The sequence below is a fragment of the Eurytemora carolleeae genome, unplaced genomic scaffold (assembly GCF_000591075.1).
Source record: "Eurytemora carolleeae unplaced genomic scaffold, Eaff_2.0 scaffold21, whole genome shotgun sequence".
Taxonomy (NCBI): Eukaryota; Metazoa; Arthropoda; class Copepoda; order Calanoida; family Temoridae; genus Eurytemora; species Eurytemora carolleeae.
This window is the reverse complement of record NW_019396207.1, coordinates 417,765-442,838: the sequence shown is the minus strand read 5'-3', so window position 1 is coordinate 442,838 and position 25,074 is coordinate 417,765. Positions and strand designations below refer to the sequence as shown.

Below are 25,074 nucleotides of genomic sequence, written 5' to 3'. Positions count from 1 at the left end.
TACCAATCGACAAACTGACGCAGCTCAGTAAGGGGGGGGGGGGTTCTACTCAACTAAATAAATTAATTTCATTCACGAGTTAAATATAATTACAATTAGTTTGGTTAAATGCGGTATTATCAGCTGTATGAATCATCATGTTAGCAAATGCAAGTATGCATTTAATTTCAAACAAGAAAATTAGAATCTATATACATAGTTAAGTACAATAAAACAACTTTGTATAGTTTTGTCACAATTTTAACAATTTTAAGTTCTTCGTATGATATATAAATAAAAAAGTATAGTTATAATAAACGTTTTGAACCAAGGTGTACATTTACATGTAGTGTGCTTTACTTTGATAAAGTTTAGGTTCATGATCATAGATTAAACTTCAAGATTATGATCAATGATCAAGTAGAACTATGGTTTTCCGATCATAATATTAAAGCTGAGATAATCTGCTGTAGCTCCCCATTCAACCCTCTTGTAGTAGAATATAATTATCCAGGAGATAAAACCTAAATACATCTCATTAGAGGATTAACTTTAGAGGAATAACATTAATGGATTATCATTAGAGGATTATCACTAGAGGATTAATGAAGGATTAATATTAGAAGATTAATATTAGAGGATTATCATTAGAGGATTATGATTTGAGGATTATCATTAGAGAATTAACATTTGAGTATTATCATTAGAGGATTAATATTAAAGGATTATCATTGCAGCACGACTTGCTTTATAGGATTTCCATTGATGGATTATCATTACAGGATATCATTTATAGGATTTCCATTGAAGGATTAATATACAGGATTATCAGTAAAATGGAAGAGTTCAATTAGAAAAACAAATCCAGAATTATTTAATATTAATCCAAAACATATCTTAGAACATTTTGGAAACTTTTTTAAAATTTGGCAAACCACTGGTAATGGTCGTCTTCCATTTACTAGAAATAAGTCTCACCAATAGTACAGAGTGTTGAACCTATTGCTGAGAGAACAACATATTTCTTGATCAATTTCTGTCCTTCAAACTCCGCCTTACGAAATCCTAAATAAAGATTCGCTGACTGTCACAACAGCGATTGGATATTAACAAAAATAAGAGTTATAGAGATCGATTATCATCTCAAATATGCGATATTTTACAGAGCATGTTCTATTATGTACAAGTACTGTACACGACCAATCAGGAGACATCTGTATTCAGGGATATTTAAGGATCCTTTGAATAGGAAATGCAAAATCTTTAAAAATAGACAATATTCATAAACGTTATGTTTTATTTTTAAATTGGAGTATTTCTTGAAAGTTGTAAAACTTAACTCCTGAATGCAACAAATGGTCGTGAGATGTCAGTCAAAAACATTACATGGAACCGTAGCATGGCGTGCCGGGACAATATAGGCCTGCTCAGCCTATCCAGGTGTAGAGTTTATTAGCAGTTTGTGTAGTCTGTGGATATAAATGTATTTGAAGTTCTTCTAAAAAAATAAACTTTTCTCCTACACTAGAAACTAGCTACCTTCCACTTACCGTCGTTAAAGAACCAGATAGCGTTGATTGCCCAGACGAAGGGTAGAAATGCGAACCCGATCTGTTCAAAATATTTTTTTTTCAAATTTTAACAAAGTTGAGCTGAAAACTTGTTATGGAAGAAATGAGGAAAAATTAATCACATTAATAATACCCAAAATATCAAAAGATTTGCAAATATCTCTGCTGAATGAGTTGAAATTAAACCATATCAATTCATTCCATCCAGTAAAATTTTAATCTCTGAGTATGCGAAATTCTAATAAAAAAGTTGAAAAGAATCTAGGACTGACCCTAACATGTTTTTACTAACTTGGAGTCTAAAACTAATATCATTGATTTAAGCTTGAAAAATTGCATTTTAGTGCTTGTCTACAGTTGATCATCAGGACTAAATAAATATTGTGTTCCTTAAAGTATTTAGAGCAAAGGTTTAACTTTTCTTCATTTGTAACTTTGGGACTAGATAAATCCATGCTTTCTGAAATAAACATAACTTTTAGTCAACTTCATATTTCATGTCATATTTTTACATTAACATATGCATAACATTGCATTGTTTGATGTACTTCCCGCTATTATTCTTTAAGACAAAAAGAAATTCAAAAACGACCCCCTCCCCCTCACGAAAGAAAAAAAATATCTGAACAAAATGACTTATGACACAAAATGTAAAATGATATATAAATAAACTGTACTGGGTTTTAAATTTAAATGGCAGGAAGTATTCTTGATGTATGTGTCTTAAAGAAGCTTACACGCCTAGTTCTAACTCAGAAAAGACTCTATTAAGACAATCAGTATTTTCTATACGGATTCTGTTGATAACCATATTGTTGAAATCGTTGGAATTGCTGAAAGCTGTTCATATTGCTGAAGGCCGGTCTATTCATCTGGTGATAGTTCTGAAACCGCTGTGCACCTGCAGCAGTCCCGGGCACGAACAGGAACGGAGAAGCGCCCGCTAGTCCAGGGCCAGTCATCCTTGCTCCGGGCTGAGCACCTGCCAGACCGGTACCACGTGAATTTCTCATCCCTTCACCATGCCGCATATTGCTGGCCTGGGCAGCTTGCGCCTGCTGCTGTAAAAAAAAGAACACAATTAAATATTTTAAAATTTTAAATATTTATCTATAAAAATAGTTTGTACCAATCGACAAACTGACGCAGCTCAGTAAGTAAAAAAAAAACAAGAACTATTAAAAACTACTTGTTTCATTAGTTTCACCGCTCATTTCTTTTTTATTGTCGAATTATTAGATTTAATTATTATGCTTTATTTTCTCTGTACCTGCTGAGCAAGAGTAGCCCACAAAGCAGCATTCCGCATTGCCATATTGGAGATGTTAACGTTAGAATAGTGCGCTGGAGTTTGCGCCTGAATACTCTTATACAATAAACCCTTGTCGTAAAGCAACTTCTTAGCTTCATCACTAAGCACACCGTAGGCCTCGCCGATCTCCTTAAACCGCTTCTCATGAAATGTTTTTATCTTCTCTACGGCGGTTGAGTGGCGGTCGGGGTGATGGACCATGGCCGCTTTCCTATAGGCCTTCTTGATCTCCTCCTGGCTTGCCTTCTTCTCTACTCCCAACAGTTTGTAGAAGTCAGCAGACTTTGCCTCGTCGTGTTTAGCCTAACATTAGAAAATTTGTTAATTTTTTATCTTTTTATTAGTGTAAAATTTGCCTACCTTGGTTTCATTAAAAAATTGTCTATATACAGCATTGTTACTCTCCATTCTTCAAATATTCAGCATTCAGAATATTAATAATAAAAATATTAAAATATGTTGACATTTGTTCTGCATAAAATTATGCTTTCAAAATGTATTCTTATTTTTCATGTCACTGTTCTGAGGAGGAGGAGAAAGGAAGCTTTAGGAGATACTAAATAAAATAATGTTTATAAATACTGTAAACTATTAAGTTAAATGTGCGGAAAGAAAACTAAACGATTTGATTTTAAATCTAAATTGTTGCAGAATACAAAATGTAGAATCTATTGCCCATAAGTATCTGTAACCTGATACCCACACTGAAAGATTTTTATTTACTTCTTAAAGAAAATTTGAAGTAACTTATTCTTCATATCATATCATCATAACTATTTTAGCATCTCTACATTGGGATCAAGAATAAAGAGAGAAGACCCAAGTGTTCATTCAAGGGGAAGGGAGAAAGATGGATAGGTAGAAAAAACTAGGATGATAAAGAGAAAGAGAATTGGAAGGTTTTTGAATAGCTAAACCAACTTGGATACTTAGCGAGGTCCAAGTAAGGTATTAAACCACTCTCGAAACAACATTTTTAATTCAAATACTTTTCTTAACTTTTAGCTAAGTTTCTATTTGTTTAACTATTAGTGATATCTATAAATTATGATGAATTATTTCCTTATGGTCATCTCAGCATCCCAAAGAGCATCTTCTAACAGGTCTAGCTCAGTGTATGATTTAGACCTTTAAAAAACGTAAAATATTGTAATGAGAAAAAGCTGGAGTGTATATTTTAGGGTGAAAATAATTCCCCCCAGTCCCCCACACATAATATTAGGAATATTGGAGAACATACAGATTTTCAAGGAAACATGAATGATTTTCAAGGAAACATCATTGATTTTCATGGAAACATAAATGTTTTTCAAGGAAACATGAATGATTTCCAAGGATGAACGATTTTCAAGGAAACATTAATGATTTTCATGGAAACATGAATGATTTTCAAGGAAACATTAATGATTTTCATGGAAACACGAATGATTTAACAGAACACATGATTAATGAAACCCCACCCCAGGTGAGTGAGAAATTATTCTTTTACCTTGAATGATATGCTTTAGTATAAAGCCTGTCTAATTCAACAGACTTAGTAAAATCTTCAATAGCTTCCAGATGCTTGTTTTCTTTAGCCAGGGCATACCCACGTAGATGATAGATCTTGCTGTTCATATACTTGTTCTCAGGATCAACTATAATATACTTGTTTTCAGGATCAACTAGAATATACTTATTCTCAGGATCAACTAGAATATACTTGTTCTCAGGATCAACTAGAATATACTTGTTCTCAGGATCAACTATAATATACTTATTTTCAGGATCAACTAGAATTGGTTTTGATGAACATTATTATGGGAGGAGGAGAGTAATCAACAAATTCGGAAAAATTTAAGAAAATTACAGAGAAATAAAGTTTTAATTCTTTCAAATAAGGATGTTGTGAGGAAGGAGCATGTTTTACCTTCTAAAGCTTCATCATAAAGTTTCTTTGCCTCCAGGTACTTTTCCTCCGTTATCTTGACTTGAGCCTGCTCCTTCAACTCCTTCCATTTCTCTATTTTCTCCTAAACATCGCAATAAAGATTTTTGACAGTAGGGTTTAAGTACTTTTTCTTCAGATGAAGAACTAAAGAATATTATTAAAAACAAACAACATTAAATACCGCGACTTGTATCCAATCCTCTTTTTGTTTAAGTGTAATAGAAACTAGTTCCGGAGATCTCCGGCGCAATAAACTGTAAACCAACCTAATCCCTCTCTTTATAGTTTATAGTTTGGTGGACCCCTAAACAGGGACTGGATCCGAGGAGTCGATCTTGCAAGTATATGTTTCCCAGGGTTTAAAGTTTTGTAGGAAAAAGTTCTAATCTACTAGAACGCTTGAACTCAATGTCCACAGTGAACACTTGAAAATAACAGCTGGTTTTTATTTCTTCTATCACTTTTTGGTCAAGAGCAAATTTTCCTCTAATTGGTCGATCTTCTAATTTACAAATCTACCAATCTACCAATCTACCAATCTACCAATCTACCAATCTACCAATCTACCAATCTACTAATTTACTAATTTACTAATTTACTAATTTACTAATTTACTAATTTACTAATCGACTAATCTTTAATTATTATGCNTAATCTTCTAATCTTCTAATCTTCTAATCTTCTAATCTTCTAATCTTCTAAATGATTTAATCCAACGGACAACAAAATATAGAGATTAGTCTTTGACTCTGACCTGGATTTCTCTTCCCTTCTTGTGTTCTGGATCCAGCAGGAAAACTTCTTTTAGAAAATGAATTGCAAGGTCCGCGTTATCCTAATATTATAATATTATAACCAGTGCTTGGGATCCGGATCCGTTGGATCCGCAAGATTTTGGCTTCCTGGATTCAGATCCGGATCCGCAAAAATATGCAGATCCACGGATCCGGATCCAAGGGGTAAAATTTCAACCAAAAACTGCAAAAAAAACTTTTTTACTCCTAAAACCCAAATCTGAACTTTTGAAAAAAGAGAGATTATAAAATTTACTCATTTCTGGATTTGGATCCGGATCTATTTTTTCCAGTGCGGATCCAGGATACGGATTCGCATCAAAATTAAATGGATCCTGAGCACTGATTATAACCAAGAAACCAGGTATAAATTGGATTAAGATTTTGGGTAAAATGTATTTTTGCAATCTTTAGCAGAATTGTATTATCTGAGATACTTCAGGACACTTTATACAAAGAAATGATGGTTTGGGGTTACGACTGGATTTTTGTAGAACTGAAATTCGTATTTAGATATGATAATTAGGTGAAAAATTCGTATCTAATAAAGGGAGCCAAAAAAGATTATAAAAAAGTTGACAGAAACGCCTAAAAACAATTGAAAAATAACGATTAAGAAAAAACTAGGAGTCCTGAGATTAATAAAAACATAAACAATGACTTTCTCTAGTTGTATGACAAAGACTAACTTTTGAACTTTTAGCAGAAATAGTTTCACCTTATAATACAAGCACAGTGCCTTGATGTACAGGCAGTCTGGAATAGAGTTGAATCCTTTGATATCGTTGATAATTCGATTACTTTCTTCAAATGTACCCATCAGTGCTAATATTTCAGCCTGAAAAATACGCCATAAAGACTAAAATTTAACTATTTTATATAAAATATTATATTTAATTCACGGCAGCCGTAGTGCATTTGAATTTCCGAGCCGGGTCAACCTTTCCGGACCTTCTTTGTACTGTACTTAGCTCTATGGACAGGGCTAGCCGGTGCAACAAGGTTGAAGCGGTCAGACTTTATGCTTCACAAAGGTTGAATTTACTTTTTTACTACAGGGGCAGAGGTGTGTGAATTGAAGTTCAATGTATATTTTTTTACCTTGATAATACTTAATTTGAGGCTACTTGGACACTGAAAGATCATATCCTGAAGAAATAAAAATGATCAAAGGCATATTTAAGAAACATTGGTCAATGGCCTTTTAATATTCTACTTTAGATAACATTTTATTTTTTATAACTTTAAAATCTTTTAGTTTTAGCTTACCTTAATGGTGTCTAGTGCTCTGGCATGATCTTTATTGGCTAAATATTCTTTTAAATCTTCCGAAGTTTTCGTCAATGCCTCCAAATTCTTCCATTCCTCCTCTGTAACTCCCTCAGGGTCCAACTCACAGACATGGTCAAAGTACACTTTCGCTAGAGATAGATTCCCTTCCAAGATTGACGCTTTAGCCGCACGAAAATATCCCTTGGCGTATTTAGGATCTATTTCAATGGATTTTAAAGCGTCCTCATAACCCTTGACCCCATCTTTCAATGCAATATGGCACGCGGCACGGTTAGCGTAAAGCGCAGCATTCTCGGGACACAGAAGAAGAGCTTCGCCATATTTACGACTGGCAAGACTGTAACAAGCTTTAGCAAAAAGCATGTTACCCTCCTCCTTTTTGCTCTCTGTCATGTTTAGTCTGGTTTCAGCATCTAAAATTGTATCAATATTACGATAATAAATAATAAATAGATAATTAAAGAAAAATCACGCTTCATTGCACGTTAGTCAAATTCTAATTCACAGGACAAAAACTTGAAAGAAGAAAAAATTTAGGCTATTTCTTGAATCTATTCTATCAACTCACCTAATTCATCAAACACAGATTTGTCGACGGTTTCTGGGGCATTGTCAGCCGTGTCCTCTTTTCCACCACTTTTACCGATTATTTCTAATAAAGATAAGTTTATAAAGCTACCAAGATATTTATCCGTTACTCTTCAAACTAAAGTCCTTCTAAAGATTTAAATGGCACCATTCAAACTTTTATCACAGGCCAAGAGTCAAATAGTGTGATATCATTGTTTTAAAGATGTTAAAGAATCAATAACACAACTCCATGTCTTTTCCATTTTTAAGGGTTTCTTCAAACAACAAGAAAATGCAATATATTTTTACTTAAAAATAACCTAAGGTGCGGAGTGCATATTTTAAAATTCAATTTCAAAAATCAAATGAAATGCAAACAATTCTTTTTATTTTTCCCATAAAGCTCAGGAAAGTAATTCTAAAATTCAAATACAAGTTCGCCTTAATGAATAATACCTAAATCATCACTATCCTCACTGTCGACACTGATGACGTCACTGTCTGGGTTGAGTGTAAAACTGAACATTTCAGCCACCTTTGGTAACGTTGACGAGTTTTCACAGCTCATAACTTCCCCAACATACTCCTTACCCCGGAGAAGAACTCTTTCTCCTGAACAAACCAATTTACGGTAATATTACATCGTCTATACGCAACATGTCCCCTACTGAACTTCTGACCAACTAACTTTCCGACATACTGCAATATCGAACCTACGCCAGCTGTTTATTTTCGTATCATTTGAGGGTCAGGTTAGGTTAAGACAATTTCTGGGCCGAGCGCTGCGGCTAGGACAGGCTAGGGGGCTGAGCAACGCGGCTTGGACAGGCTAGGGGACCGAGCGCAACGGCCACAAGTCCATTTAGCAGCTGTAAAATCGCGTGCTAGTAGGTCGGATGTGTAGTATAGCAGATTTGTCGTAAGTCAGAAGTGAAGCAGTGCGGATTTGCGTAGGTCGAAAAATACACCACCCAATTTACATCAAATCAAATCTAACAATAATATATCACCTGAATTTTTAATATTTTAATTTCCAACCACGAAAATATGGGTTGAGCTTTCCCAATCCCAAAAATCAACAGACAAAAGCCAAGTCACCCCCCCCCATCCCAATAAAAAAGGAATGGCGAGCTACGTACTTAAAAACTAATTATAAAAAACATGTCTCACCTGCTTTGGCTTTCATGAGTATGTCTGCAGTCATATCGTTTGACACTACATTCTGTGGAGCAAGGTACTTACATGGATTAGGTCTATAATGAAAATCCTCCATATTCCATCATTTTCAAATTAAACTTTGTGGATGTGAATTTTTCAAATTGCTCCAGAAAAAAAACTTACTTCCCACAAACCAATGATTGAACAAAAACTCGCTGAGAAATTGCAAGCGAATAAAGCTATTGCTAGTGGAAGGGGAGGGGGGCCCTCCCCCTCCACTAGTAACAGCTTTGGTTGGTTGGGGGGGGGGGGGGGGGGGGGGACGGTGATTCTAATAAATTGATGGAACAATGGATTTCCTAAAGAAAGGACTAAGGATTTCAATTCTTTGATTACAGCACTGGGATATAATGAACAATTCCTAAAAAGAAATATTAAAAAGAATTTTTCAATCATTCGTTATTTCACTAATCATAGTTAAAAAATTGGGGTTAAAAAATTATTTGGAAATTTAAACAAAATTTTAAATAAAACACTCTCATACCGTTAGTATAGAGCGTTTAGAAACGTTTTCTGTCTTCTGAAATCTGAGATAGATTTTGACTAGCTGGGGTTGCTCCCCTGCAGAAACAATCAACTTGAAAGACTAAACAATAGCAGGCTCATGATTCAAAAAGGATAAATTAAACAGAATATAAACAAAAAGTTTCCATTAGATTAAAAGACCCATCTTCCATTAGATTAAAAGACCCATCTTCCATTAGATTAAAAGACCCATCTTCCATTAGATTAAAAGACCCATCTTCCATTAGAATAAAAGACCCATCTTCCATTAGAATAAAAGACCCATCTTCCATTAGAATAGAAGACCCATCTTCCATAAGATAAAGACCCATCTTCCATTAAAATTAAAGACCCATCTTCCATTAAAATTAGACGAATCTTCCATTAGATTAAAAGACTAAGTTGATTGTTTTCCTAAAAGAATTTCTCCAATTGAATAATCAACACAGAAGTCCATTATTATATTGACTGGACTCAACGTTATCTGCTCGTTTAGCACTGTGTAGTTCCCAACATTGAAATTCTGGTTCAGGATCACAGGAGAATACTTTTCCAGTCCCTTTAGTTGAATGTTTAAATAGATAAATGCAACATCGTCAACATGAAGAACGCGGCATTTCTGACTGATCCGACTTACATCATACTGAGATAATTTTGTAACTAAAGAATTTGTGTACTTGACCCAGACGTAATCTACGTTGGGAGGGTGGTTGGTCAGCCGGACAAGCACATAGTTCATGTTCTGAGTATATAGGGTAAATTTACCGACTGTAATACAAGAAGGGGCCTCACTGTCCTTCTTTAATCTCTTATGCTGTTCAGTCTTTGTTCGGTTCGACTCAATATTCCGTTTCCCGGATTTTTCAGTCGCATCACTAGATTCGGTTTTATCAGTGTCCATGGATTTTTCGGGTTGAATCTCCGGGGGTTCGGAGACATCCTTCCTGACAGACCAGCCGTTCTTATCCTTGACCCAGGTGGAGGACAGCTTCTGTTTCCGGTTTGGGGAGTTTAACGCCCAACCTTCGCCATTTTTAAATATCCACTCTCCTCCACTACCAACTTCTTAAGTAAAATTAGGTTTAGAAAATTTCAGGAAAATAAAGATTCTTTAAAAATAAACCAGAGGCGTACACAGGGCGGGGGGCTCGGCCCCTCCCTTAATAAGTAAAATATATGGTTTCCAGGGAGTTTTTATGACCCCCCTCGTAAGAAAAAAGCTAAGTCCACCCCCCTGGAAAAATTCCTTTGTATGCAACTGAAACAAAATTATGCATGTTATAAACTGTGCACTTCTATTACTCCCTAGTTTACCTGAGGTAACTGATTCGTCTCTCGACTTGATAGACTCCGAACCATCCTGAGAAGAATCGTTATCAAGGTTCTCTATATCCTTCTCCTTAACCTCCTCGTCATCATCCCCGTTAATAATCTCTACTTCATCTGAAAAGATTAATATTAGAGAAGTAAAAATTATTGAGATGAAATGGTTTTCAAAATTGATTCAATTCACAAATTAACTATGAAGTATAAATATGTAACACAGAAGCTTTCTTTTTAACTACCATTTTCATTTTCTAGTAAAATCATTATTTTAAAGTATCAATTCTAAAAAATAAAAATTGATTAAATTTGGACTTACCTTGTGAATCTTGGATTTCGTGAACTGTCTTCTCATCGTCCTGCTCCTGTCTCTCATCGTTCTGCTCCCGTCTCTCATCGTTCTGCTCCTGTCTCTCCCCCTCCTTCTCCCTCTCCTCCTCAGAGTCCAACTCCATCACATCCGGAGATATCGTCATATCTCGTAGATCAGAATCAACATCTTCGTCACGGAAACTTCGACCTTTCGAGTCACTGGTTCCGTTCACTGACGACTGCTCCTGTACACTTTGAGGGTTCGTTGGATCTGGACTAGGACTCGAGGGCTTGGAAAAAAACGAGCTCGAGAAGGATTGCGAAGGTTGCTGAGAGTTGAATGTTGTTGAGAAGGGTGAGAATGAGGTGGGTACGGGTTGGGACGGTAGAGCTTTAGCTCCAGGTTGGACCAGGAATAGACTGTCAACGGGTGGAACCCGGTCATCTGAACTCCCGTTCTCGTCGAGGTCCTGGTCCCTGGTCCGTAGCTCCTGGAGGATCTCCTGGTCCATCCCTCCCCTGGACCTGTACATGTGGACCGCAGTCCTGAGGCTGAGATCGGTTTCGAGAATGGATATCCAAACATCCTCCTGACCACAACCCTCGCCAAAACATATTCTGCAACAAAATCTGTTTCGTAATTTTAAGTGCCCCTCCCATTAAAGAGGGACTTGTCCGACTTACAATCTTTGTCCGAGATAATTGAATTTTTCTTATATTCTATCTGAAAACTGATAATTATAATAGTTATCTGAAAAAGTAACCCGTGGATTTGATATGCAACAGAGACATTTAAAGAAACGGGGAGGATTAAGATAAACACGACAATATTTTCCTCGCTGTTAATCCAAAACTTACAAAAGGTTTCCGTGAAAAAAAAACCAGGCAAGAAACGTTTCAAATAAATGGTTCCTAGAAATTGGGCGGGGCGGACAGGCTTTAATTAAAGACATAAAATTACAAAATTGAAATAATCTAAAATTTTAATTATTAAACACGTCAAAGATAATATGATTGTCACCTATTAATTAGTACAAATTTTCTAGCACAGCTTCGACACGCCTGATGGGAACAGCATGAAGTCCGAACTCCCTTCTAGAAAATCAATCATTCAGACTCCAACTCAAGTAAGTAAGGTAAAACATAATAATTTATTGATCAATAAAATCGCATCAAATAAAGTATTGAATTAACAAACCATTCTGACTTCATAAAGGTATAATTCATTAACGATGATTTTTTTCTGTCATTAAAAATAAAATATTTGATAAGACTGAATAAAACAGTCTGTCGGTAATAATCCCGTCTTTTGCTTCAACTATAATAATATTTACGCAATAAACCCTGTATAATCCTGTGTATACTGTATAAACGCTTCTAACGTCGCAATAATATTAAAATATTTTAAAATCCAATATATTTCACCTGTGCAACTTCTCCACACAAATCACAGTGTAGGGGTAGTGAGGGAGGTGAAGGGTTAGCTTTAGCAATCTTAATTCTAAAATTATAAATTTGGTTTAATACAAAATAAATAACCAACGAAAAATCAAAAATAAAAAATTAATAGAAAGTAAAAGAAGAAATTAAAGTAAATATTAGGCAAAAACCAAAATACTGGGTAATGAAAAAAAAATCTCAAACCTGACAGACTTATTGGGTTTAAGATCTTTATGTGCAGCTTCTCCACCACAATCCCAGCAGACTCTACATATATATTTATATTTATTTCATTAATCCACTCGTCTTAATACACAACACATAATCCCAGCAGACTCTACATATATGTTTATATTTATTTTATTATTCCATTGGTCTTAATACACATAATCCCAGCAGACTCTACATATATATTTATATTTATTTCATTAATCCACTCGTCTTAATACACAACACATAATCCCAGCAGACTCTACATATATATTCATATTTATTTTATTATTCCATTGGTCTTAATACACATAATCCCAGCAGACTCTACATATATATTTATATTTATTTCATTAATCCATTCGTCTAAATACACAATACACATAATCCCAGCAGACTCTACATTTATATATATTTCATTGCTCTTAATTCACATAATCCAAGCAGACTCTACATATATATTTATATTTATTTTATTAATCCATTCGTCTTAATACACATAATCCCAGCAGACTCGACATATATATTTATATTCATTTCATAATTTCATTCGTCTTTAATACACAAAATCCCAACAGACTCTACATATATATTTATATTCATTTTATTAATCCATTCGTCTTATTACACATAATCCCAGCCAACTCTACATATATATTTATATTTATTTCATAATTCCATTCGTCTTATACACATAATCCCAGCAGACTACATATATATTTATATTTATTTTATTATTCCATTGGTCTTAATACACATAATCCCAGCAGACTCTACATATATATTTATATTTATTTCATTAATCCATTAATACACATCGTACTTTCTTTATCCATAACCATTTCTATTCCTCCTATTTTATTTTCTATTTTTAGTAATTTTTGCCATTTCATCCTGACTACGCCTATTTTTCCTTCTCTCTAAACTCCCTTATGCATCCAATAGTCGACGTTGAAGAAAGAGGAACATATCCTCATAGTGTAAATACTGTAATTACCTGTTTTTTAACACAAATGATAATCCACATATTCGGCAAGCCTAAAAATCAAAAGTAAATTGAGAAAAAAATAAAAACGTTTGTTAGTACTTTTTCGGCAGAACTAAGTAATAATTCATCCGGTAGCCATCCGGCCAATCCTGGCTGCTAAGCTATGCACAGCATGTCTAAACCAAATTAATTTTGCATATTTTGCGATTTATTTCTCGCGATTCTAGTTTCTTTTAAGTTGTTTAATTTTGTGAGAATTTTTATCCCGCATTTTTACTCACAATTTCGGGATCTTGGGTAGAAAGTTATTTTATTTGTTCCTAGGCAAAAGTACCAGTTTCCGTTTATATTGTGCTGATTTTCAAAAAAAAATAACGCATCTAATTATTTGGGACAGAATGGTTTTTCTCGTGATTTTTACTTTTTTGATTGTTTCCGATTTAAATTAAAGTTTTTAAATCCCTCAAAAAAGTTAACATTCTTTTGCTTCTAATTAGTAACTGATTGTTTGATTGATTGTTATACCTTATTCTGACAGCATGATGTTGAGTATGGGTTTAGGCAAACTTCGCGGCAAATATCACATTCTAAATCATCCTCTTCCATCTGAAATAAAACTCAATGTTTTCACCAAGATGACCTCAATTTTTAAAATGCGATATTAACAAACTAACATCGAGCTGGTCGCTTTTAAATTGACAAAACTAATTATAATCGGTTGATTAAAGTTTTAACCCTTTTCCCTGGTGATATCACCTGTTCTTGTTAATTTTTCTAATATTTGCCAGCATTAGATGCAATACACCGATGATAAAAAATATTTAAAGGGATACATACTAAATAGATACTTAGATAAGACAGAACTGAAAATCAAAATTATTGCTTTATCACATGCCTTAAAAACGAAAAGTAAGGGAACATAATTAAATGTTACAATCTGCAGAACTTGAATATCGTGAAATTTTACAAAAAATGAGTATGGAGTATCTTAAAATATACTTAAAAATACTTAAAAATACTACTGCGGTCAAACTTTATCACAAATATAGATCTTTACAACATAAATAAACTAAATCTGCTTGGCTAAGGTTTATATAAAATTTTAGTTAAAAAATCCAGCCTGAGGCCGAATTTAAAGAATTTGAGCCGCGGCTTAAATTTAAGCCGCACCTCAAATATAATTGGTTCCACTTAAAATCGTATTCAATCTTTCAAGATTTAAGCCGGCGCTCAATGGAAACCGGTTTATGGCGGCTCAAGTTCAATAAATTCGGACTCTGAATCCTGTGGGTTAAGATAAATGAACGTATAAGTCAATGTTTTACAACAAAGGGAAGATATTTTGGCCTGAAACCGCCATTTTATTTTGGTTTCAAGCCATTTCATCAGCTTCGGATACAATAGAAGATTTCCCGCGTTTCTTCCTATCTTCCTTCCGTAAACTTCCTTCCACATCATCCCCCTCCCTTCTCTCCCTGCCCAGTAGCTGATTGGTTGAGTTAACACTTGTAGAAGATTCCTGACTTGATCTTATACTATTCCCAGACCTAAACAATGGAGTATTGTATAAAAACAACTTTATAAGAAAACATTAAAATCAAAATGAAAGATTAAAAACACGATTGTTCAGATAAAAATTAGAAATAAAGTTTGGATTCATTCTGAAAACAGAGAAACAAAAAAGCAAAGTCATTTGAAAAAAATAGGGGAGGGGTAACCAAAGGGCGCATTTTCATGATCATCAAGATATAATTTATCAATTTTGAAACAAAAAATTTAATAATTTCAAGTGACTCGTATTTCAAAGAGGGCTATGCCCGATTTACATCAGTGCTCTTTAGCCCGTTATCTGATCAATGATGAGGAAGATTTCGTCTATTTTTTAGCTTAAAGTGTAAAATTCTGATACTTCCCTACATTGTTTCTGCCGCATAAAGTCACTTTTAAAGAGAAAACCAAATGTAAAAAAATATATATTTTAAGATAGAATAAACTCCTGTATCTTATATCTTTATTGCTCAAACGAAGGTTTCAAGGATACCTAGGTGTTCCAGGCAGAGATAGCTGCTCCTCTTGTTTTAGTCCACGAAGAGAAACAACCTTAAATCGAATAAAAAATTACATCATATTTTACAGGGATTATTTGAAGCATCCTTTGTAAGGGCCAGAGTTTCAGTTCTTATCCAAACTCTGGGTTTTTAGCCCGATCTTTGTCAACGATTCATTCTTTGGTTTGCTTTTCCCGTGAGTCTATCAACACAATGCATCTTGATGTTTCAAAAATATGGCTTAATCTCAAAAAAAAAATTTTTAGTCAATGAAAATTTTTTTTTTAAATGAAAAAGGTATTTTTTTCCATGAAAAGTAATTTTTTGTTCGTTGAAATGTATTGTTTAAGCTGACCTCGACATCATCATCCTCTACATCATCGTCTCCTTCGTCCTCTAGATCCTCTTCAACATCCTCTAGATCCTCATCAACATCCTCCGGATCCGAGGCTGTTCCAAATTCAGGAGAATAGTTGGAGCACAAAACACCAGATCTGAGAGCAAAGAAGAGTAAATTAAATAAAAGAAATAGGAGAGAATTTGGTGATTAAAGAAGAACTGAGAATTAATTATATTGCATTTAGGACGGTTTTGGATTACATTGCATAAGGAATAAGGATGAATGAGGATGAAAGAGGATGAATGAGGATGAAAGAGGATGAACGAGGATAAAAGAGGATGAAAGAAGATGAATGAGGATGAATTAAAATGAATGAGGATGAATAAGGTTGAACAATGATAAGGATGAACGAGGATGAATAAGGATGAACAATGATAAGGATGAATGAGGATGAATAAGAATGGTGAGAGAATTTAAATGGATGAGAATGAATTAGAATAGATGAGGATAAATAAGGATGAACAATGATTAATAAGGATGAATGAGGATGAATAAGGATACATAAGGAAACATAAGGATCAATGAGAATGAAGGATGATGAATGAGGATTAGGATGAATTTGAATGAATGAAGATGAACTTGAATGAATGGGGATGAATAAGGATGAATAATAATGAACGAGAATGAATGAGGATTAATAAGAATGGTTAGAGAATTTAAATGGATAAAGAATGAATTATAATGGATAATAATGAATAAGAATAATGAGGAGAAACAAGAATTGCAAGATAGGAACCGTGATTGTATAACAACCTGATAAGTTTGTCCTGCTGAACATTTCCAACCTCTTGTTCATCCTTCAAGTGGTCTTTATCGTTTTCCAGATCCTCCTTAGCTTCTGCGCTGGGGTTGTCCTCGTCCTTAACCTCTGTTTCAATCAGAGGCACATCCTCTTCCTAAATTCTCATGAAAAGTATTTATCAACGTTCGACCAAACCTATATGCCTGCTGAAGTAATTAAACGTAACAAAATACAAAATTAAGTTAGTTCGAGGAAGAAATAATCAAAACCCACCAACAAAAGAGGTTGGGGGAATAATGCCCCCCCCCATTCTTAAAAAAAGGTTAGTCACATATTTATCAATTTGTTTATTTAAATAATTGTTAAAGTATGTTTCGATGAAATCCCAACTTATTGGAATGTTTAGATGTTACACTAATATTGAGAAGGCCCGGACAATTCTTATCAGCTGACCTGCACCTTTTGAAGTTCCTCTTCCACTATATCAGACCCTCCACTGAGAACAGAATCCTTAATATTTATTATGTATTTCGGTATTTTCGAAAGTTTGGGGGGGATAATACAAAACCAAGTTTTCCCCTCCTTCTTAAACTTTTCCCCTTATCATTTTTAATTTTCCCCTTCTCAGCGTAAAAAAATGAACTTATCAATATACCGGGGGAAAATTATTTATTAGACAATAAAAAATAAAAAATAAAAACCACTTACTTGCTAATATTACCCGATCTTAATGTAACAGTATAATTTGAACACTGAACACTGAGCAATTTTTTCTTACCATATAAAGCCGAAATTTTTTTTATATATCATCAAACTAAAAAGCAATAACTTAATTATCTAAAAACCTGGGATAAAACTTCTAGTGTAATTTTGTGCTCTTCTGCAGTGCCAACTTCCTTTTCGTAGCTCTGAAAATTATCTTTATATTTTCGTAGTTTTGAAAATTATCTTTATATTTTCGTAGGTCTGAAAATTATCTTTATATTTTCGTAGCTCTGAAAATTATCTTTATATTTTCGTAGCTCTGAAAATTATCTTTATATTTTCGTAGCTCTGAAAATTATCTTTAAATAAAACTTCTGGCTTTCTAAATCAATCAATAAATTTGAAAATCCCAATCCACCTTAAACTCATCAAATATATATTTATAAATAACTCCAATTAAGTGTAGATCCATCCACCCATTCATTCGTTTATCCATTTATTCGTTAACCCATTCATTCGTTAATCCACTCATTTCGTAAATCTATTTATACGTTAATCCACTCATTCGTTGATCCATACTTTCTTTAATCTATTTATTCGTTAATCTATTTATTCGTTAATCTATTTATTCGTTAATCCATTTATTCGTTAATCCATTCATTCGTTAATCTATTTATCCGTTAATCCATTTATTCGTTAATCCATTTATTCGTTAATCCATTTATTCGTTAATCCATTTATTCTTTAATCTATTTATTCTTTAATCCATTTATTCGTTAATCTATTTATCCTTTAATCCATTTAATCATTTATTCGTTAATCCATTCATTTGTTAATCCATTTAATCTTTAATTCATCCTTCATTTTCTCCGTCAACCTACTGAAAATCCAACAAATTTTTCAGTTCATCAATGGAAAGAAAAATCAATTTGATTGATCGATTGATCAGTCCACCCAGTTATGTATCCACCAATCACAAGAGTCCATTAGTCCATCAATCCATAAAACAAGGACCCCATAAAAATGCAATTACTTCATTGATGTGAATGAAGTTTTACCTTGCTTTTCGTAATAGATCTAGCAGAATTCTTCTTTTCGTTTACAATTGTCACATCACCAGCGGCAGGATGGGGCGGCGGACTCGGCGGTGGCGGTAAAGAAGCCGGATCTATCTCTTCTACTGGCGGGAAAACAGTTTTGTCAACTTAAAAAATTATTAATTTATTTTTTCCAATAAAGTTTTAGCAGTGAAGAATAGAAAGTGGTGTGAAATATCAAACTGTACATTAAACAACAACATGATAGCAAAACATAATAAAGATATTAAAGGAGAATATTTTATATTCTTATTATAATTAGTTCACCTGATTTCTTTCCGTCCTTTCCGTGTGGAACTGATGCCCGCCGTTTTTGTTTCTTTTTCTTTCCTTCGTCTGTGAGTTGAAGCGGCGGTGGCGGGGGAGCGAATGGTCCATTTAGAGCTTCCACTAGGGAAACGATCTCATAGCCAGGAGGAACTCCTTCAGGAGGTGCCTCACCTGCCAGGGCAGGATGGGTAGCAGAGTGTCCTAGAAATAGAAATTATAGAAACATTACTAGCGCATGATAATAAATCAATATCAAAAATCTATTTACCTGTTTTCTGTAGCGCCCGGATTTGAAGAAGAGCGCGAAAGGGAGCTCGGCAAATCGGGCAATTGTTTGCCTTAAAATTATATATAAAATATGTGAGAACAACGAAAGAGATTGTCGAATTAGAAAAGAATGGTGGGAACAGAAATTGAGAAAAGGAGGGAAATAATTTAACACCTGGTAGCGAAGTGAGTCTGCGCATGCGTTGCAGAGACAAAGATGTCGGCAAGGAAGGATCAGGGTGTCCCTGTTGTCACACATACACACAACACACTCAGCACCTGAATAAATCATTATTAAGATTTAAAAACGCCCAAAGAGTAGATTTATGTCGGGATCTCAGTTTTTGTTAATGTTGATTTTAAAATCATCGTATATTAGGGTCATATTAAAAAAATATCTACCCTGAGCTACGACAATATAAGAAAGTAAGTAAACTCTGTTTGTCTGTTTGTTGTATGTTCGATCATAACTCAGGAACCCCTTGACCGATTTGCCTCAAATTTTGATTGGGGAATTCGACAGACCCTCGAGAATGTTCTTGTTTTGGTTCAAAAGTTCTAAGTCGAATTACTTTCATAAAGAAAGTCCAGTTTACACATGAAGAGTTGGGTTCACAAGCTAGTTGCAACATAAAATATTTGATTGAATAATGAAAGTGAGCGTCATGAAAACCGATGATACATTTAGATGTTAAAAACTGGGAACCTGAATCATCGAGCTCTCCATCTATTATCTCCTCAACTCCTTTCCTTTCAACTCCGTAGATCTCCTAAATATAGATAATTAGCATAAATGCCTAACGTTCCCCGTGGAATCTTTAAAATACAACAATTTTCAGTGCAAACCCAACATGTGATTTCATCCTTACTCCATGATTCAACCTTACTACAGGATTCATCCTTACTCCAGGATTCATCCTTACTCTATGATTCAACCTTACTACAGGATTCATCCTTACTCCAGGATTCATCCTTACTCCAGGATTCACCCTTACTCCAGGATTCATCCTTACTCCATGATTCATCCTTACTCTATGATTCAACCTTACTACAGGATTCATCCTTACTCCAGGATTCATCCTTACTCCAGGATTCACCAATAGACGAGGATCTTTCCATGAGGAAGAAGAGCAGGGGAGGAGAGGAGGAGGAGGAGACAGTGTCAGAGTCAGAATTGGAAACAGAGGAACTGGAGGGGAGAGGAGCCAGTCTCAGATCCAGAGGAGCGGAGAGGCCAGAGGCCAACAACTAAAGATCCTCTATATGAACGCCCAGAGCATTGTTGGAAAAATAAATGAGCTCGAATGTGTAGCAAATGAATTTTCTCCTTCCATTATCATCATAACCGAATCCTGGTGTAATGAAAATATAAGTAATGCTCTGCTCAAGTTATCTGGTTACTATTTAGTACCTGAACTAAGGTTAGACAGGTGTGACAACCCCAGAGGTATAGGAGGTGGTATTTTGGTCTATGTAAAGGACAATTAATATATTTTAGCAAACAACAATAAATCAGATTTTAACCAATATTGTAATTTTACAATTGTGAATAACTTAAAGCAAAAGGTGACTATCTATGTTATTTACCGATCACTTAACTCTACAAACACTAATAATGATACTCTATGTGAACTATTGAGTGATGCTTCAAATAATAAATGTATTTTCATTGGTGACTTTAACCATCCTCATATTAACTGGGAGACTGGAACTAGTGAAAACAGGAAATGCTCAGAATTCTACAACAGCCTTACTTCCAACAATTATTCTCAGGTAGTGGATTTTCCCACACAGATTAGAGGTAACATATTGGACTTAGTAATAAAAAATGAACCGGATTTGATTCTTTATACAAAACCTGTAGGAAGACTTGGTAAAAGTGACCATGAAATTATTGAAATTGGACTAAACATAAACCAGAACAAGGATGATACTGAGAGATTCTTTTACGATTGAAAAAATGCTGATCTGTATCTGTATCTGAAATGAACAAGTACATAGAAAGACAAGGTTGGAAAAACAATTTATCCCATTTGTCAACTGAAGAGGCATGGTTAAAACTAAAAATTGAGTTACTTGAAGCTTTTCACAGTTTTGTTCCAAGGAAGATAAGTAAGAAAGGCAACAAACCTGACTGAATGGATACGAATACCCTGAGAATGATCAGAAAGAAGATAAGATTATGGAGTAGATATAGGAGTACAAGATCTCCAGAGGACCTCACTGAATACAATGAAATGGAAAAACTAACTAAGAAAACCATCAGAAAAGCTAAACGTAGATATGAGGTTAAACTGTCTAAGAAAATAGACTTTCGGAATGCTCAGTTTAGAAACTATATTAAAGGTAAAACTGTTTCTACAAATCCTATTGGACCACTGCTTGACATATCTGGTAAAGTTATCACAGACAACAAGGAAATGGCTGATCAGCTGAACACTTATTTCTCAAGTGTTTTTACGAGGGAAGATCAGTCAAATGTTCCAGTACTCCAAGCTAAAGAAAGTGTACCAGACCTAGATAACATCATATTCTCTGTCACTGACATTGAAGGCAAGATATCTGAACTAAAAGATAATTCAGCTCCTGGACCAGACCAAATATCAGGAAAACTGCTTAAATCTTTGAAAACCACTATCTCCAAACCTCTCCAGTTAATTTTCAATAAATCTCTGAAAAACAGCTGCTAGTAAATGGAAGGACGCTATTGTAATTCCTATCTTCAAGAAAGGGACAAAAGGGAGTCCTAGTAATTACAGGCCAGTGTCCCTTACATCAATAGTCTGTAAAATCATGGAGAAATTAATAAAGGAGAAAATTGTTGAACATCTGTCTACTAACAATCTAATAAACCCCAGCCAGCATGGATTTACTAAACATAAGTCTTGCTCCACAAACTTATTGGAGTTCTTTGAATTTGTAACTTATCAGGTAGACAGGGGAAACCCTGTAGATGTGGTCTACTTGGACTTTACAAAAGCTTTCAATAAAGTGCCCAAGTTAAGGTTGCTAGAGAAGATAAAATCAATGTCAATAACAGGAAACATTCTTGGTTGGATAGAAAACTGGCTTACAGATCGAAGACAGAGAGTAAAGGTTGGGAACAGTCTCTCGGAGTGGTTGCCAGTGGAGTCTGGAGTCCCACAAGGCAGCGTTTTTGGCCCAGAAGCTTTTAGAATCTACATAAATGACCTGGATGATGCAGTGAAGACCTTGGATTGTATTAATAAGTTTGCTGATGATTCTAAAGGGGCCAAGATAATCAAGTCAGCTCAGGATCAAGTTCTAATGCAAACAGCTAGCTCTGAATAACCTCTATGACTGGTCAGTCAAGTGGGGGATGAATTCAATGTGAGTAAATGTAAAATTATTCACATGGGAAAAAACAATCCACGCTATGAATACCACATTGGAGGGGAAAACTCCAATCAGATACAAAGGAAAAGGACATTGGAGTGCTAATTAATGATAATTTAAAACCGAGTATGCAGTGTCAGAAAGCAGCAAACACAGCTATGGCTGTTCAGAACCAGATCCTGAGAGCTTTCACCTATAGAGATAGAACTACATATATAAATCTGTACAAGACATATGTAAGACCTCATCTTGAGTTCTCCTCTCCAGTCTGGAATCCATGGTTAACTTCAGATGTTGAAAGGTTAGAAAATGTCCAGAAAAAAGCTCTAAAACAGGTTAATGGATTACAAGAAACCAATTATCTAACAAGGGTAAAAGAACTTGGTCTGACTCACTGGAGGAGAGAAGAACATACACCGATCTTGTACACACCTACAAAATCATACATGGAATAGATGATGTGGAAAGAAAGATTTGGTTTGAGCTGCATGGTGACACTGAAAGGAGAGTAACCAGAACAAGTGACCAGTCCCTTTGTATAGTAGCTTTTAGACCCAATTTGGATATAAGAAAACACTTCTTCTCCAATAGAATAGTTCAGCAGTGGAATGCACTACCTGAAAACATCAAAAATGCAAGAAATGTCAAACAGTTTAAAAACATGTATTTGAGCCAAGTGTCCCCCTACCCTGATGAATTAAGCTATCAAGCCTCTGTTCTCGGAAATGGTATGAGTCACCAGTAAAGCTGACACTTCTTCCTTGGATCAAGATGGTCCCTTAGAAGTTCCTCTTCAAGTAAACAAGTAAACCCTTACTCCAGGATTCAAGCTTACTACATGATTCAACCTTACTACAGGATTCATCCTTACTCCAGGATTCATCCTTACTCCAGGATTCATCCTTACTCTAGGATTCATCCTTACTCTAGGATTCATACTTACTCCAGGATACTCAAGGATTCACCTTTACTCCATGATTCATCCTTACTCAAGGATTCATCCTTACTCCAGTATTCATCCTTACTCAAGGAATCATCTGTACTCAAGGATTCATCTATACTCCTGGATTCATCTGTACTCCCGGATTCATCTGTACTCCCGGATTCATCTGTACTCCCGGATTCATATGTACTCCCGGATTCATCTGTACTCCCGGATTCATCTTTACTCAAGGATTCATGCTTACTCCAGGATTCATGCTTACTCCCAAGATTAATCCTTACTCCAAGATTAATTGTTACTCCAAGATAAATCCTTACTCCAGGATTCATATTAACTCCAGGATTCACCCTTACTCCAGGATTCATCTGTACTCCAGTATTCATCCTTACTCCAGGATTCATACTTACTCCAGCATTCATCCTTACTACAGGATTCATCCTTACTCCAGGATTCATGTTCACTTCAGGATTCATGTCTACTCCAAGATTAATTCTTACTTTAAGATTAATCGTTACTCAATTATTTATGCTTACTCCAGAATTCATAATTTACTCTAGGAGTCATTTTGATCTGAAAGTGGACAAGCACCACACTTTATTCTGCCAAAAAATGAAATATTGATAACTCCAGGAGCCATTTTGATCTGAAGGTGCCCAAGCACCATACATAAAAGAGGACAAATAAACAAACAAACAAACAAAACGAAGATTATGCTTCTAGATTCTCCAGTTCCAGAAGGTTTTAGACATGCAGTAGAATACATAAAGCTGAGGAGTATAAAGACGACATTTCAACAATCAATACTGAACTCTTGACACTCATCTGTTACCACTACTACTTTTCAGGTGTCATGTGAGGTCCCACACAAAATGTTGGCCCGATATACCACAAGAATTATGCATAGTACCAAATCCATTTAAAATCCCTCAGTTGGTCTTTTTCAAATTAAAAGATTGATAATATAACTGAAAATACTATTTACAATTTTCCTAAATTTTGAAATATCCGTACACATTACACACAAACATAAATATTTCGAATCCCTGCTTTATTCAGATTTGATTTTGTTTATCAGTAATGGCAACAATTTCAAATTGAGAAATCCCAATTTCTACATAATAATAAACCTACACATTGTTAAATTAACAAAAATGTAGGTGAACTAATGAATTTTTAGTTTAAGGTGTGTGTTGTTGTTTTCAATAAATTAATTATTCAATAAAGTTTGTTCAAGTAAACTGACTAATTAACTAAATTGATACCTGAAGAAGATAACAAAGACCATCGACAAAAAGTTTCTGCTTTAAAGTTTTCAAGGCAAAGGTTCCATCCGAGTTTTTGTCAATCACTAGAAATATTATATACATGACTATCATATTCATATGCAACACAAAATCAAGAATCAAATATTTTGCTTGCAACGGGTTAAAGATTAGCTGGAGGTCCAGTTAACAGATCGAAGAGCCTCTTGTTAAACTACTCAACTTGTCGTCGAGTTAAAGGACCTGAGTCCGAATTTAATGAATTTGAGCCGCGTATCAATGCTGCCAATAACTGGATTCAATTGAGCACCGGCTTAAATCATGAAACATTGAATACAATTTTAAGTGGAACCAACCATATTTAAGCCGCGTCTTTAGTCTAAGCCGCGGCTCAAATTCTTTAAATTCGGCCTCTGTTCGCATAAAACTATCAAACATCAAAGCCTAATTTATCCCCCGCCCCAGCATTATTTAAAATTAATTTGTAAAACCATCTGTATTTTGAGAGCCTGCGTCAAAATTAGAAAATACCGGATTGA

The 25,074-nt window shown here is 34.8% G+C and overlaps 3 protein-coding genes across 6 annotated transcripts; all 3 read right to left on the bottom strand.

Moving 5' to 3' along the window:
* Positions 1-30: 30 nt before the first annotated feature.
* Positions 31-2,043, bottom strand: LOC111698180 (gamma-secretase subunit pen-2). Its single transcript, XM_023468442.1, has 4 exons — positions 1,940-2,043; positions 1,530-1,590; positions 958-1,044; positions 31-503 (listed from the first exon to the last, which is right to left on the bottom strand). Exons 1-4 carry the CDS (start codon positions 2,021-2,023, stop codon positions 406-408), a joined length of 330 nt encoding a protein of 109 aa, XP_023324210.1. The 5' UTR covers positions 2,024-2,043; the 3' UTR covers positions 31-405.
* Positions 2,008-14,777, bottom strand: LOC111698176 (uncharacterized). 4 transcript variants are annotated; one of them, XM_023468435.1, is made up of 24 exons: positions 14,686-14,777; positions 13,970-14,564; positions 13,454-13,494; positions 12,451-12,513; positions 12,232-12,307; positions 11,828-11,901; positions 10,814-11,424; positions 10,486-10,614; positions 9,586-10,236; positions 9,152-9,228; positions 8,967-9,028; positions 8,620-8,702; positions 7,906-8,061; positions 7,448-7,531; positions 6,856-7,292; positions 6,688-6,735; positions 6,305-6,424; positions 5,547-5,627; positions 4,772-4,874; positions 4,352-4,499; positions 3,925-3,990; positions 3,223-3,271; positions 2,821-3,165; positions 2,008-2,611 (listed from the first exon to the last, which is right to left on the bottom strand). In XM_023468435.1, exons 2-24 carry the CDS (start codon positions 14,048-14,050, stop codon positions 2,327-2,329), a joined length of 3,870 nt encoding a protein of 1,289 aa, XP_023324203.1. In that variant the 5' UTR covers positions 14,051-14,564; positions 14,686-14,777; the 3' UTR covers positions 2,008-2,326. The 4 variants fall into 4 exon arrangements, with proteins under 4 accessions (XP_023324203.1, XP_023324206.1, XP_023324205.1 ...); XM_023468438.1 differs by having other exon boundaries at positions 2,008-2,608; XM_023468437.1 differs by having other exon boundaries at positions 9,586-10,233.
* Positions 14,778-14,791: 14 nt separating this feature from the next.
* On the bottom strand, positions 14,792-24,664 carry LOC111698178 (E3 ubiquitin-protein ligase MGRN1). The gene is made up of 12 exons (XM_023468439.1): positions 24,536-24,664; positions 19,680-19,743; positions 19,149-19,252; positions 18,975-19,044; positions 18,704-18,907; positions 18,398-18,543; positions 17,480-17,542; positions 17,088-17,144; positions 16,646-16,788; positions 15,848-15,986; positions 15,486-15,544; positions 14,792-14,991 (listed from the first exon to the last, which is right to left on the bottom strand). Exons 1-12 carry the CDS (start codon positions 24,653-24,655, stop codon positions 14,817-14,819), a joined length of 1,344 nt encoding a protein of 447 aa, XP_023324207.1. The 5' UTR covers positions 24,656-24,664; the 3' UTR covers positions 14,792-14,816.
* Positions 24,665-25,074: the final 410 nt, after the last annotated feature.